Genomic DNA, 17,230 nt, shown 5'->3' on the forward strand with positions numbered 1-17,230 from the left:
TTTTGATGTAACACAATACATTGTTAGTGTAGAGTTCCAGGTCATGTGACTTTTTTTGAAATTGTATTAATTTTATTGCAATCATTCCATACAAATCAATCAATTTTTACAAAAAGTAGGGTTGAGAACAAGTCGAACCACACACCTGAGAGAGACAGCAAGGCCAACGGAGTAAAACTTACGGCTTGTAAACATGCCTAAATTGATAAGTTTGATAAGCCAATAGAAATGAATGGAGAAGAAAAAGAAATACAGAAATAATTGCTTCCTCTGTGCTTTAAGAGCTTATTCTAAAATATTACTGATTAGATCCTGCCATGTTTTGAAAAAAATCAGATCCTCTAACTATTTGATTTTTTCCAATTTCAAATACAGTGGTACCTCGGTATACGTCCTTAATCCGTTCCAGGTCCTTGGACTTATACCAAACAGGACGTATACCAAACTAATTTCTCCCATAAGAAATAATTGGAAAATGATTAATCCGTTCCCATGAAAATAAAATCCTATTGCTATTGGCATATTATACATTGATGGGGTTGTATAAAATAATTTAAATACTGCTTAATACTAAAATACATAAGTACAAAAGCAATTAAATTAAATAAATGAAAATGTAACCTCATTTTACTTTTTAATAATTTCTTTTTGTTTTTCACAATCGTAGATACCATCGTTCTCTGCAAACGGTATGCAACAGCCATGTCCTGGATACGCATGCCACCTTCATACTTTTCAACAATCAATTCAAATTTACGTGAAAAAACACAAAATGACGTTGTGACGATGCGGGTTTGCTGTATGCTCCCATCTGCTGTCAGGGAGCCCTTGAACCCTACACCGTCGGTAATGTGCCTCACTGCTAAGCTCATTGGTAACAACAAAGCAAGGGGCTGATGAAAAAGTGCAAAGTGCTTTTATTAAAACAATCAACAAAACAAGGTGTTCAAATTAAAGCGCAGTCTCCAAAATTCCAATAAATAATCCATAAAATCAGAAGTGAAACGTGAAGGTTAAAAACAATAGAAAAAAAGTCTTCTTAAAAACAAAGAGGTTAAAATACAGCAGGAAGCATTCTTTAAAAAAAAAAGAAAAAACAAGAAGAAGGCAGGTGCCTTTTTACCTGGCAGCCCCCTGCTTTCCAACAGGGGAGTCGCCCTACTTGCAGCTGGCATTAACTCTGCCTACTTCAGCTATTTCATGCGCTCACTCTCTCTCTCTCTCTCTCTCTCAAGCTCCCATCCGTTCTTTCTTTTTTTCTCCCCTTCTAGCTGACTCACGCTTCTATTTATCAAGATGAGCAGTCCCAGGAACAATCACGAATGCAGATGGTCTTTCACTTGTGCACTTTTGTGAGAAACGCCCACATCGCGAATCACCCTGAGAACCTTCAGCCACACAACCACCACGCCCTCTCACCAAGCCACGAGCACAGTGATTATTTATTTTAAAGCTGGCCTTTGACAGGAGCTGTGGACCCGCTATACCACACACGTAAAAATTCACAGAGAGTTATAGCGTGGGTTGTTCACTGAATTCTAGCAACTGGCGCACTGACAACTCTGTCTTTTGCAAGTCAATCAAATCATCAATAATGGCAACATCGGTCTGAGAGACAGCAGCCAAGGAAGTGCAAACCCCCTGCGGGTCATGCCCCTCCTTCAAGAGATTAACTTGTAAAATCTGGAAAGGTGTGCGTCGACCCGGTATTCTGACCTTGTAATTCACCGGCCCCATACTCTCCTCAACAGACTTAGGACCCTGCCATTTTGCTAGGAACTTGTGCGGTTCAGATGGAATCAGAACTAAAACACAAACATTGAATTCCAGGAGCTTACAGAGTCTATCGTATAGCTGTTTATGGGTCTCTTGTTCTCATTGCTGATGTTTCACAGTGTTGGAAGAGAGTTTTTATTAATCCTGTCTTGTAACGAAATTACCTGATCCACAAAGTTCGGCCCGCAATCTTTTTTCTGGAACCCAGTCCATTCCTCACATACAACATCCAAGATGCCTCATGGGCACCTACCAAACAATAACTCAAAAGGACTCAAGCCAGAGGAGGTTTGTGCCGATTCCTGCACCGCAAAAATAATAAAAGCCAGGACTGAGTCCCACAACATTGGGTCATCATGAGCAACTCGTCTGATCATCCATTTCAAATTCTTGTTATATCGCTCAGTCAGTCCATTCGTCTGTGGATGGTAAACAGTCGTACTTAATTTCTTAATAGCAAGGTTGTCAGATAATTGTTTCATCACGTGAGAAGTAAAAGGCGTGCCCTGATCAGCTAAAATTTCGCTAGGGATGCCAATATGAGTAAAAATAGGAGCTCAGAGCAGCCACTTCTGGATATCGTGTTGCATAGTCAACCAACACAAGAATATATTGATAACCATTTTTACTCTGAGGAAGAGGGCCAACAATATACTGTATAATCCTACCCGTTGAAATGGAATGTCCAAAATAGGTATAGGAAAAAGGGGAGCCCGAGGAGGTTTATAAGCAGATACGATCTGGCAGTCAGGACACAAACTACAGAATCGTTCAACATCTTTGCCCATATTCAGCCTGTAAAATCACTTTGATAAACGATCTCTAGTCTTATCAGCCCCAAGGTGACCAGCCAAGACGTGAGAATGGGCCAACTGCAAAAGAATGTCCCTATGTACTTGCATTCGCAAGTTGAGAAGTTGTAGATAGGCCAGTCAGCCGCTCTATGAAATTGAAGGAATCACTCCCAGTCTCATTGAAGAGATCAGGTTCAATGTCTAAACGGGGCTTGAGATCTTCCCCAACAGCCACCAGTTCCTCCCCCTCGTTTAAGGTGACAGGGGGCTCAATGACTGGCCCTCCATACTCGGTCAAGAGTCTAGGAAAAAGGGCATTCCTCCTACTTATCAACAAGGACCAGGGGCAGGAGTCCAAAACAGCAGTCCAAACTTTAAAGTGCCGAACCTTACAGTGGAACCTCGGGTCACGAACGTCTCGGAACACGTACAAATCGGGCTACAAACAAAAAGTTCGCCAAACTTTTGCATCTGTTCATGACCACGCACTTGGGTGACGAACAAGCCAGTTTCCCTTCCGGTTCATATGCACCGATGATTTCCGCACGTGTTCAGTCTCTCCCTGTGCATTCTTCAATGAGAAAATTAAAAATATAAGGTCCCAGATCTCTGCATCACAGTACAAACCAAATACTAGCTTAGCAGGCCCTGTCTCACATTGCTGTGTTCACAGGCCTCCAGTTAATGCAAAATGCAGTTGCAAGAATTATTACAAGAACAAGAAAATATGAACACATACCTCCAGTTCTTAAATCCTTACACTGGCTCCCAGATAAGTTTAGGGCAGATTTCAAAATCCTCCTTTTAACATATAAAGCATTAAATGGTCAAGGTCTGACTTACTTGTCTGAACTTATCATGACTTACAAACCTGAGTGCACATTAAGATCTCAAGATGCCGGTCTGCTTATGATTCCAAGGATTTATAAAATAACAGTGGGAGCTCGAGCTTTTAGTTATAGGCCCCCTAAACTGTGAAATGGTCTGCCTGCTTTTATAAGAGATGCCCCTTCGGTCTCAGCCTTTAAATCCCGGCTGAAGACTCACTACTTCAGTTTAGCATATCTCTGACTAGAGCTGCTGATTAAACTGTACATACTGCATCTCTGTTGTTAGTCATTAGCACTAAAACATACGTAACATGACAGTTATAATTGAATACTAACCCTCACCTATTCTGTTTCTCTTCTCGGTACTCAAATGTGGCACTTGGTGCCACAGCCCACCTGCCAAGTTGTGTTGCCTGCCTATGGTAAAGTCATCCCTGATGGAGGATCGCAGGAATCATGGGAAAGAGGGGTACTTTCATCGGATTGGCTGGCCCAGCACTGTTTCAGCCGTGGAAAGGCCAAATGGGGAAGACAGTTTGATGGATGATGTCTCCAGGACAATAAAAATATCCAATTCTTATTATGTGATATCATCTACTGTTAAATTCTGCTACATACTTGTAAAATTTTTATTTTAATGCTGTATTGAGGATTTGTTCTGTTCTGTTCTGTGTATTGTATTGTATTGATCCCCTTCTTTTGACACCCACTGCACGCCCAGCCTACCTGGAAAGGGGTCTTTCTTTGAACTGCCTTTCCCAAGGTTTCTTCCATTATTCACTACAAGGTTTTTTTTGGGAGTTTTTCCTTGTCTTCTTAGAGAGTCAAGGCTGGGGGGCTGTCAAGAGGCAGGGGCTGTTTAAGCCCATTGTGGCACTTCCTGTGTGATTTTGGGCTATACAAAAATAAACTGTATTGTATTGTATTGTATTGTATTTGCTGTGAACTCTTTGTGCTCTATTTCGTTTCCCTTCTGGTTCTTATGCGCCAGTGATTTACGCACATGTTCAGTCTCTCCCTGTATAGTACATTGTTCTCCATCAGATGTGCATTGCGCAGAGGAACTTTACCTCAAAATTGTAATCTCCTCTCCACCCAGTTCCTCCTCACTTCCTTCATGCCAGAACTCGACTCGTGCAGTTTTAGTTTTCTTGGTTGTTTATGGTTAGTTTTTGAATAAATTACGGATTTTTCAAATGTTCATTTTTTCCCTGTGCTTAAAACTCATTAAAAAAAATTGTTTACACCAATCGGTTCATAAGGCTATAGCGTTAACTCCTGCAAGGTTAGTTTTCTTGGTTGTTTATGGTTAGTTTTTTGATAAATTACGGATTTTTCAAATGTTCATTTTTTCCCTGTGCTTAAAACAGTTACTGTTTGATAGTCCTTAACAATTCCATGTACATAACGTATGTTTACAGCTTCAGTTAGAAAGAGGTACTTGCTGCTAAGACAGTCACGTCTGACAACACAAAGGTCAGTTCTCGAGCCCAACAAGGCAGAGATCTCACACCCCCAAAATTCTCAGAGATCATTAAGCCGTCCTTTTTAACTGAAAAAGAAGGAATAAGGGAGCAGCAAACCTCGGCTAAGATGATCACACCGGAAACATCTTCGTTCAGCACCACTGCCGAAATAAAACAGTGACATCTACAGGCATTACGCTCTCCAGATGTAGCCACATCGTTGAAAACCAGACCTCTGGGTGGCCTTTCTGAGGAAACTGTATTTTCATGTCTTACAGCCTTTTGATGCTCCAAATGTTGTTCAGGGCAATAAACATTCTCAGGGCGATCTTGTGGAGGCTGATAGTGAGTACCAGGTGCAGCAAAGCCACCACCCATTCTCCATGCAGCCTGAGAACCTTCCAAACATTTGGCAATGACAGTAAACGACTCAACATCATGACGAAGAAACTCATCCCGGAGAACACGCTCAAGCTGGTCCCCTTCAAACCAGCAGTGAACCTGATGAATCAAATCTTGAAACTGAGCTCGAATGGGACCATCAATATCCAGTCTCCCATCACAAAGTGGAAAACCCTTAGCCAAAAAGCTCATAGTTTTACGTAAAACAACTTGCTTCTTCAAGAAATCATAATCGGCAAACTTATCGAGAGGTACATTCCGCAATGCAAGCAAGGCATCCCCAGACAAAAAGCGGGTGATGATAACAGCCCAGTTTCAAGATCTGTCCCCTCACATATAAGAACAACGCAGCTGCACCAGGCGTAAAGGCGAAAGTCTGGAGTCACCCTGCCAATCACCTGTCCTTCAAATAAACAGCACGGCTTACACAGTTTGCCAATGCTACACTATCTAGATTTAAACACTAGCGTGGTGTATGTGCCCAAAAAAAGTCTAACTGCATTCTCGTACCATTGCTCGTGTACTAAAGTGTCAGCAGGTATTTTTCATGGCATTACATGTGTAATTTGTGAGCATGCCCTTGACGATCAAACAGAGGAAGCTCTGCAGTATACTTGTGACTTTATGCTGTAGAAAGATAAGTAAATAAAGTAAAACTAGTAAAATTAAAAAAAAAGACGGTAACTTTGACAAGTACTATACATTTACAGTGGCTGTTACAGACGCAAATCAAATGTATACTTTTATTGTATAATATTAACAATAAAAACAGCTCACTACTCAAAATGTTTATTTTGGGAGATATTAAGACTCGAACCCACAACCTTCTGAATTGGAGTCAGCAGCTGTAACCCGTATACTACCCAAGAAGTCAGGACAACATGCAGCACTAACCTGATTTCCTTTTCTTTGGTTATAGTCTTGGGGAAAAAAGCGCATTTGTTCTGTTATATTTGTATCTTTTGTGAAAGTGTTGCTTTGATATTTGGAATTCAGGCTTTACACATTATACAGTACACTTCTTGTCTACGTTTTGTCAATTATTACTAAAACATGAAAAACATTTCTATTTTAACAATGTGTTTACTGTGCGTAGATCGTTGTAGACACGGAACACACATGAAATGCAAGTGTTCCAAATAACGATATAGTATTTATAAAAGGTGTCATTTTGCTTGACTTCTCACTGACACGCAGGTAAACAGACTTGAGCTGAGAAAACTGTGCGGGGTGGGGATATGATAGCAGGCTGCTTGCTGTTTGCTGCTTATCAACACATTTAAAGGACAAAAGACGCTGACGGAGAGGTGAGAAGCGTTTAAGGTGGGACGAATCTACAAGTTTTTTCGTAGGCTCTGGTAATTCTAGTGTTAAGGGTTAACTAAATGCAACTTGAAAAAGATGAAGTTCCTGTCTTGTTTTAGAGAAGCTACCAATGTAATTTTCCAAACACCCCTCCAGAAACCCAAGATAAACTGATGGGAAAGCCCATACACCCCTCCTATGAAGCGATTCTAAGATCAATGGGAGAATCCAAACACCTGTCTTAATGAAGCGGTGTTCAGAATAATGGGAGAATTGAAACAAGTCAAAATTTACTGCTGGCATTAGTTGATTGGAGGAGGTGATATAATTCTGCATATTAAGAGTCAGATGACATGATGTATTAGATAAGATGATGTAATTATAAAAAAAGTATTTAAAGGAGATGAATTGTTTAATTGTTACTTATTCCATGAACTGGGCAGTTTTCACCACCTGTTGCAAAGCGTTCCTATCAGCTATGGAGCAGTTGCCATACCACATTTACCTCAGCCCCATTTATGTGGATGGGAGCGCATCTACTGCCATTAGTTTTCCATTAATCCACAATGAGCTCCTTATCCTTCTTGGTGTTGAGGGTATGGTTATTGCCAACACATCATGTTGCTAGGTGCTGAACATCCTTTCTGTAGGTTGACTCGTCATTGTCATTGATCAGTCCTTTTAACATGGTGTTGTCTGTGAACTTTGTGATGGAGTTGGAGCCATATAAAGGGATGCAGTCATTGGTGATCAGGGAGTAGAGAAGTGGGCTGAGTATACAAGCCTGTGGAATACCAGTATTCAGGATAAGGACAGAGGATGAGTGGTTGTTTAACCTGACAGAGTGATTTCTATTGGTTGGAAAGTTAAGTGTTCAATTACAAAGAGAAATGCTGAAGAGTCAGGAATAGCATTGGTGGTAAACAACCTCCAGTCTGTGTACAGAAACTTCTGCTGTCAAGCAGAGTCTGCTTCTTCAGGCCAGACTTTCACCATCCTCAGTGAAAGTCTCACACATCTAATTAGTGGTGTGCATTGAGGGAGGAGAACCAGGGAAAAGTCATTTGATTATCCAAGATGAAGGAGAGAAAAGGCTTCAGCAATGTTTGTATATACGTAATCTAAGATTTTATCTCCTCAGGTGGGAAAGGAGACAATTTGATGAAATTTGGGGAATACAGTCCTAAAGTTGCAATGATTGAAATCACCCGCAACGATGAAGGCCCCATCTGGATGTGCTTTTTTTTTTTGTTTGCCTACAACAGAATTCAGTTCTTTCATTGTAAGCTTAGCATTGCCAGCTGGTGGTATATACACAGCAATAATAGACATGAATTCCCAGGGTAAGTAAATATGAAGCATGTCAGTATTCAGTAATTGTAGAAAGAATGGAATTAAAAGAAGTACAAATAGATGATGAGGAATGAAGGCAAGAATCAGGTGGGGCAGTCGGCACAAATTCAGTTAGGCAACAACAAGTTAGAAAAATGGGTAATAGAATGGAAAACAAATCCAGTATAAGAGAAATCACTTATGCAGAAGTTAGAAGGCCACTAGATGAGAATGAAAACGCATATCAGAATATTGTATTGAGACTGGAGTGTAGATCAGAAGAACCTTCAGGAAATGGTAAGACATTTAAAAAGGTTCTGATACCAAGTGAATAAGAGCTCATTAATTGGACAGATACTGATGAAAGTGATCAGGAGAATAATGATGAAGAGGAAATTGTAGTAAATGTAGCTCAGGGTGAAGAAATAGAAACAGAAAGGGAAGAGAGCATTTGGGGAAAAAAATGAAAAAAAAAAATAGAAAAGAATTTGAGAAATAAAATGAAGGCAGAATGTACAATAAATGTGGAAGGTGAGCTGTGGTTGAATAATCCTCCTGTTCCAACTAAACAAAGTGAACTCCGGGACCATAAGAAACCGAAGTCACCAAAAAAATAAGGTATGGGTGAAAGTCAGATACCATTCCTAATCAAAGGGACAACAATACAATTTGTTCCATGGGAGATGTAAGACATAGACTAACTACATACATGAAGAAGGAGGGAAATGGATTAGAGTAGTTGAAGAAAAAACAAAAATTGCTGACACTGGGGATGTGAAAGCATTGTTGGCAAGAGCTGTCTGGCATTATAGACAAAACATATTGATGTTTAATGCAAATACTTTTAATACCCTTTAATTTAATAAATTATGGAGGGTCCTGAGACAAGAGTACCCTACAAAGTTTGACTTGAAAGCAGAGGCAATTGTGGACTCAGAGAATTCTGCTACTTACTGTATGTACACAGACAACTCCAAATATGAAAACTGGAAACCAAGAAAGATCCAGAAGGGGACATAATAATGACTGCACTATTTAGAATGATAATGCTTGAAGTAGTACCAGTTCTACGCAAAAGCAAACTGGAAGGTACAGTGGGAGTGAAATATAAAACTCATTGAGAATTTCGTGACCATGTCACTCATTCTGTGGAAAAGTACTGCAAAGATGAATAGAAACTTGATGAACAGGAAAAAGAGATCCGAAGAAAAGTGGATCAGCTCCAACATGGGAATTCCATCCATCCATCCATCCATTATCCAACCCGCTATATCCTAACTAAAGGGTCACAGGGGTCTGCTGGAGCCAATCGCAGCCAACACAGGGCGCAAGGCAGGAAACAAACCCCAGGCAGGGCACCAACCCACCGCAGCAACATGGGAATTGATGAAGAAAACAAAAATCAGAAGAAAGTGCAGGGTCCAATATCAAGTAATTCAGAGGAAGATAATAAACAATGACATCAGTGGTTTCTCCAGCCCTGCTCTCTGGCACTTACCAAAACTCCCTCTGTACCATCAGATCCTGTTAATGTATTTGTCCAGCAACCAAATTAGTATAAGGGGCAGTCAAAAGATGGAAATAAAGACACACCAAAACATTCACTTGGGGTGTGTTGGTGATGTGGTTAGCCAGGACATATTAGAAGGAATTGTTAAGTGAACCCATGGGAACAATGTTTTAATCAGTCAGCTCAGAACAGGGGACAGTTATCCCAAAACTGGAACCAGCAAAATTGTTCCCAGCAGCAACCTGCTTTTGGACCAGCAAACCCACTTGCTGCTTCCGCTGACTGACACATTTACAAAACAGAAGACAGAATAAAGTGGGTCTTTAATTAGTTCCAAAGAGGAGATATATATGGAGGTTTTAATCAATATATAATCATCTTTTATAATCTATAACAAGTATATATATGTGAAGCTACAGAATGAATTATTAAACATAAGAAAAAGGATTGAATGTAACTCGAGGATTAAATAAATGTAAAAAAAAACTGCAGAGGTCTCAGCCTTGTCTTAGAAAAGCTACCAATGTAATTTTCTAAGGTAATGTAATTTTCTAAGGTTAGATTGAGGTAAATAAATAACAAATACCCCTCCAGAAAATGGGGATAAGCTGATGAGAAAGCCCATATGCCGTTCCTATGAAACTGTTATAAGATTAATGGGAGAATCCACTAAAACCCTTATTAAGGAAGCGGTGTTCAAAATAATGGGAGAATCATTGTGAGCCAAAAATTCCTGGTTGCTTTAGTTGATTGGAGGAGGTGATAAAATTCTGCATATTAAAATGACGTTATTAGATAAGATTATGTAATTAGAAAAAAGTATAAAAAGGAGATGAATTGGCGCTTACTCCATGGACTGTGACATTTGTGCATAACTCTGTACAAATAAAGAATAGTTTTGCATTCCTTTCGGGACTCAGCAGTCTTCTTTGAAGATAGAGAAAAGTTTTTTCATGACACATGATCATCCAAGCTACCTAGTGTACTACTGACTTCAAGGTTAACATAAATGTAAAATCCAAACCATCAGTTAAAGTTTTCTCTTTGTGATTGGGCCAATAGGTTTGTGATGGTCCTACACAATGTCATAACCACACTTTAAAATTAATTAAATGTATTATTCAGAAACTTTCTACATGTAATTATTTCCAAGTCATTTTTGTGCTGTAGCCTGTGGAGATTTTTCAAAACTGTATTTCTTGGCTCTTGTGGTTAGGTAGATTTCAATGAAGGATGGATGTAGAATGTTTGGGGTGGCTGTGCATATTTATTACTGATAAGCAGAATGAAGCTAGGGTAATTTTTCTTACTGTTAGAAGAGTGCTGATAGAAGAAATCAAATTTTAATCTGGAGAAATCATTGATTTTCAGAAAATGACTGTGACAGCTTAATTTGCATTATAAAAACAATCAGAAGCTTACAGACTGTTAGTTTAAGTATACTGTACAGAGAAATGGGAACAGACTAGACTAAAGAGCCTGTAATGTCTCCAACATAAACAAAACATTTTGAATGATAAAGTACAGAAATTAGATCAACAAATTTAAAAGTTTACTAGTCTAAATGGATTTAAAGTAGTAAAGCTTACAAGAAAATCCTTATTACTTCTTTCCGATTAATAGATGAAAATATTAATAACTCCCAGATTTTATTAAGAAAATACCTCAACTGACAAATACAAAACCCAAAATGTCTGAAATAAGTTTAAAAAAATGTAAAACTGTATGTATTTATTACATCCATTTTATACTATATATGTGCTTAAATGCAACAAAATTTGTATGCACTTAAACATATTCAATAGTCTTTGTCTAGTACAAAAATATTTTAAAAGAAAACATTTAATAAAAGATATTTATGATTTAATATTAATATGTTAATATTTTGAAAGCACTCTAAATAAAAATGAAAACAGAATGTAATCAATGAAGAAAGTTGAAAAAGCATTCAAACTTATCTTTTCAAAATACAAAAATAACAGGTCATTTCAGTGTGCATTTGTAATGTAAAAATAACCACAAACAGTCATATGAAAAAGTTTGGGAACCCCTCTCAGCTTGCATAATAATTTACTTTCAATAAAAAGATAACAGTGGTATGTCTTTCATTTCCTAGGAATATATGAGTACTGGAGTGTTATCTGAACAAAGATTTTAGTGAAGCAGTATTTAGTTGTATGAAATTAAATCAAATGTGAAAAACTGGCTGTGTAAAAATGTGGATTCCTTTGTAATTTTGCTGATTTGAATGCATGTAACTGCTCAATACTGATTACTTGCAACACCAAATTGGTTGGATTAGCTAGTTAAGCCTTGAACACAATAGACTGGTGTGTCCAATCACGAGAAAAGGTATTTAAGATAGTCAATTGCAAGTTGTGCTTCCCTTTGACTCTCCTCTGAAGAGTGATAGCATGTGGTCCTTAAAGCAACTCTCAAAAGATCTGAAAACAAACATTGTTCAGTATCATGGTTAAGGAGAAGGCTACAATAAGCTATCTCAGAGGTTTAAACTGTCAGTTTCAACTGTAAGGAATGTCATCAGGAATTGGAAGGCCACAGGCACAGTTGCTGTTAAACCCAGGTCTGGCAGGCCAAGAAAAACACAGGAGCGGCATATGTGCAGGATTGTGAGAATGGTTACAGACAACCCACAGATCACCTCCAAAGACCTGCCAGAACACCTTGTCGCAGATGGTGTATCTGTACATCGTTCTACAATTCAGCGCAATTTGCACAAAGAACATCTGTATGGCAGGGTGATAAGAAAGAAGCCCTTTCTGTACTCACGGCATAAACAGTCGCTTGCTGTATGCAAATACTCATTTACACAAGCCAGATTCATTTTGGAACAAAGTGCTTTGGACTGATGAGACAAAAATTGAGTTACTTGGTCATAACAAAAAGAGCTTTGCATGGCAGAAGAAAAACACTTCATTCCAAGAAAAACACCTGCTACCTACTGTCAAATTTGGTAGAAGTTCCATCATGCTGTGGGGCTGTGTGGCTAGTTCTGGGACTGGGGCCCTTGTTAAAGTCGAGGAATTCAACCCAATATCAACAAATTCTTCAGGATAATTTTCAAGCATCAGTCACAAAGTTGAAGTTATGCAGGGGTTGGATAATTCCAACAAGACAATGACCCAAAACACAGTTCAAAATCTACAAAGGCATTCATGCAGAAGAAGAAGTATAATGTTCTGGAATGGCCATCACAGTCTCCAGACTTGAATATTATTGAAAATCTATAGAATGATTTGAATTTATGCTACTGTCTAATTTTGTTATGATGCATATTGCATATTTTCTGTTAATCCAATAAACTTAATGTCACTGCTGAAATACTACTGTTTCCATAAGGCATGTTATATATTAAAAGGAAGTTGGTACTTTGAAAGCTCAGCTAATGATAAACAAAAATCCAAAGAATTAAGAGATGTTCACAAATTTTTCATATGACTGTATTTATGTAATGTAACAGTGCTGTAATCTTACTTTACAGATAACCGACGCTGGTCTGGGGTAAGTTCTTCAGCTTTCCGCCCAATTCCTAAAATATGAATAAACCAAAAATGAAGATGAAGAATGAATGTAAAATTAATAGTGAAAAAGTAAAATGGAAAACAATAATAATCCAAACAGCAATTTATTCAGAATAAATAATTGCTGACACTAACAAAATGGGCCTTATCTACTAAAGTGAACATAAATGTGACAATAAAAATGAAATGTGGGAAATATAATGAAATATACTGTATACTCAAGAAACAAGGAAAAGTATTAAACTTTGCAAGGATTTTTGGGATAATCAGTACACTGAATCTCAAGCAAGCTGTACATATTGAAGACAAACTTGCAGGAAGAATTAACCTTGAGAAAGCAATTTTTTTGTTGGCTATTTACTGGCTTACTTGGAGATTTAATTTATCTTGGCAGAGATATAAAGTTTTATAATACAAAGGTTTTAAGGATGATTTCTGAAGCTGTGTGAATTTGCATGCTCCAGATTCAAGTGATAAACTTTACTTTACTTGTGCATTGTCTTGGTCACACAGTGCTTTTCTTAGTCTGTGCTGTGGCATTTTGAGGGCCTTTGCTTAGTCATCTTCCATCCCATAGAGAAAAGTGTGATTTGTTCTGGCACAAGCAACTAGGTGCTAAATTTTCCTTCTTGAAATAAGGCTTATTCTGACAGACAGGGAACAAAGATAAAGCCTTAAAGAATGCATCTTAGATATAATCTAGGGAATCGAGCTCAAAGGCTCTAAGAAAGTAACTTTTTGCTACTGAGAGCAGGTAGGTCAGTTTCCTGTTTCAAAGAAATAGAAAATATGCATGCAACCGATTTTAAAAAATATAGTATCTGGAGATCCAGTAACAGACCTAGTGCTTGCTTAAAGATATGTTAGTTTATCCATAGTAGTGGAAAAGGTTCAGCTTGCAGTTGGTTACAAGTTTAGAAATGAATTGACCTTTTAGGTACCTTTTTCTCTTAAGGAGTTTCTACATAAATGTGTTTTCAGATTGCACTTAAATATGAGCCAAACAAATGTTGGTAGGGTTTCAATATAGCTTAAAATAGCTTAAAGGAGGGTAGATTTTCTAAATCGGTGTCATCTGTTCTTTTTTAACACAATTGGGTGATGACCATTTTATCCTGCAATACAGTCATGGCCGAAATTACCGGCACCCCTGGAATTTTCCCAGAAAATGCATCATTTCTCCCAGAAAATTGTTGCCCATTTTTGGAGTTCTGTATGACATGATGTCAGATTTGTTTTTTTTTCTCTGTTTTTTGTGTTCCAATGCACATAAAGGAAATAAACGTGTATACCAAAACATTTGTAATTGCAACAATTTTCTGGGAGAAATAGTGCATTTTCTGGGAAAATTCCAGGGGTGCCGATAATTTTGGCCATGTGTGTCCAGTATATATGGATGAGGGCAAAAGGTCATAAATCATATGCTCTTGTGCATAGTCTAATGGTTTTACATGCAACTACTATTGCTTCATATGTGTATACTTTGGCTTGCATGCATGATTCACCTGTTTACTTGCATAAACTACTTGCTTCATTCATATGAACTGTATTGAAATGACTGTACCACCCTTTGAGTTCCTTTCTCTTGCCCCTCCCACTGAGCTGAAGATCACACGATCAACCAATACAGTTTGCATGAAGAATCAATATAGTTCACACACAAAGCTATAATAGGGTGCGTACATTTTGAACATGAATCTGAAATAGTACACACACAAAACCGGCATGGCACACACATAAAACCAATACAATTCTCACATGTGATTGATCAAGGGAATACAAAAAACCTAGTGTTCATATGTCAAACCGATATAGCGATCAAACCAATAACAGACATATATGAAACAAATATAGTGAATACACAAACCCATTGCTAAACAGGCAGACCAGTAGTATATGAACGCAAGCCAATATATTTTATATGCAATCGGATAGAATTCAAGCGCAAACTGATGCATGTCACTCATGAACCAATAACAAAGGTATCTGAACTAGTGACATGCAAGCCAGCAGTATACATACAAAGCAGTGTAGGATAGTGTGACAGTATGAGTGTCTCCTCCTTAGAGAGATAGTATGTTCCCCAAAGGTGGTGCAAGAGGAGACTCCAGACCAGACAGAGACAGGTGTGTCATGGTCTTATGGTGCAAGGTAAAGAAAGGGTGCACAATGTTCAGGGGCGTCAACCTCATAATTGACAGTGTTAAACTGTTCTCAGGTCCTTGCAAAATTGGTTAGAGTGTCTAAAGATTTAAAGGTGGTAAGCAAACGGAGGTGCGAGCTGCTCCAACCAAAGGGCCACAGAAACTTCGGAGGGGGTAATAGGAATAGGACCAACTTCGGGGGTAAGTTGCCCTCGTGGGACGTGCCAATCCACCTGACGGGTCTTCGCTGGCGGCGGGGCAGTGTCGGAGATGGCTGGGGTGGGGAGGCGATCCGGCTGGGATGCCCAGGAGGACCGAAGGAAGGCTTACGCCTTCCCCAGACCATGTAGGGGGGGTACCCTGGTACCTTTGGGGGGCACGAGTACAGAGCTTTGAAGCTCAACCCTGTAGGGGCCCGTGGTCACTACCAGGGGGCGCCCCTATGCCTTTGGAGCCCTGCCACACCCAGAAGTACTGGGGGGAAGAAAAGCAGGGACACCCGGAGTGCTTCCGGGGATGCAGCCGGCAGTTCCGCCACACTAGGGTGTGTCAGTGGAGATTGCCGGGAAACACCTGGAGCACGTCCAGGTGATGATAAAAGGGGCCGTCTCCCTTCATATGATGGCTGGAGTCGGGAGTGGAGAGAGAACAAGGTCTGGGAAAAGAGACAAGGAGGCGGCCTGAAGAAGTGAGGCATTGTTGGTTGGCTGGCACTTTGGGGACTTTAGGGGTTTGGTGTGCACTATTGTAAATCGAAGAATGTACAATAAAAGTGTGTGGGGTGATTTAAACATGTCTGCATGTCTGTGTCCAGTTCATCATGCACTATATATATATATAATATATAATATATATATATATATATATTGTGGAACTGGCCCCGGACACAGACAGAAGGACATCGTTTGTTTACCCAACACACTCATTTATTTACAGTACTATTTATAATTATTTCCGTGCACGCAATGCCTTCCTACTGGCCGCCTCCACTGCTCTCTCCAAGCTCCGTCCTCTTCCACCCGACTCTTGCTGATGAATGAAGGGAGGCGACCCCTTAAATACCAGCCCAGATGGACACCAGCTGCTTTCCCGGCAAACCCCCGCGGACATACCCCCGTGTGGCGGGAGTGCCGGCTGTGCATCCAGAAGCCTACCGGGTGTCCCCACTCTTTTTACCCCCAGCACTTCCTGGTGTGGCAGAAGTGCTGAGGTCCAGGGTTCTTCAGGCACCGGGGCACTGCCTGGCGGTGGCCACGGGACTCTACAGGGTTGAGCTTCCAAGCCCTCTACCCGTGGCCCCCAACACAACCTGGGTGGTCGCCCCCTCGTGGTCTGGAGGAGGCACAAGCCCTCCTCCGGTCCTCCTGGCCGTCCTAGCTCCACCCCCAGCCGCATGCCACTATATATATATATATATATAGAGAGAGAGAGAGAGAGAGAGACAGATATATATATATATATATATATATATATATATATATATATATATATATATATTGTGACAGATTAAGGCTTTCTCGCACCTTTGTACCCTCAGACACCACGTCAGACACCAGATAAAAAGTCCAGTTATTATTTATTATAATAATAATGTGCACAAAGCACCCTCCACTCCCCAATACGCTAATAATCAAATAAACAATAATCAATCACAATCCTCCAAACTCCCAGATGCTTAGCCACCCTGCCTCCCAACTCAGCTCAGTGTCTGGGCTTTCCCAGAGTCCTTTAATACCCCATGACCCGAAGGTGTTCCTGCCCTACAGTCCACAAGTCCTTACCACTTCCGGGTCAGGGTAAAAGTCTTTCTCTTCAACCACTTCCAGGTTATAGGGCACATAAGAGTCTACAAGCCTCGCTACAGCGACTTTTTGTGGTCCTCAAGGTATCCAGCAGGGCTGTGTATAAAAACTACAAAGTCCATGAGGCCCTGCTGGAACTCGGGGCATGTCCATGCTGTCAGGAGAGCTCCTCCTGGTGGCCTGGGGGTGAGGGCCGGCACCTCTTGCCGGACATGCATCACAATATATATATATATATAAAATTTGGATAGGAATATAAATATCAAGCTGGTTAAGTTTGCAGATGATACCAAGCTAAGTAGATTGGTCAATAATTTAGAATCTCTT

At 39.8% G+C, this 17,230-nt stretch overlaps 1 protein-coding gene across 1 annotated transcript in view; it reads right to left on the reverse strand.

Annotated features, from left to right (window-relative positions):
• LOC120515454 (lysophospholipid acyltransferase 1-like) overlaps window positions 1–17,230 on the reverse strand; it is a 267,682-nt gene that overhangs the window by 185,577 nt on the left and 64,875 nt on the right. Inside the window, 1 exon segment of the mRNA XM_039736483.1 lies at window positions 12,911–12,965. Within this exon segment, the coding sequence (XP_039592417.1) occupies window positions 12,911–12,965 (55 nt within the window).

Source organism: Polypterus senegalus, chromosome 15 (assembly GCF_016835505.1).
Source record: "Polypterus senegalus isolate Bchr_013 chromosome 15, ASM1683550v1, whole genome shotgun sequence".
NCBI lineage: Eukaryota > Metazoa > Chordata > Cladistia > Polypteriformes > Polypteridae > Polypterus > Polypterus senegalus.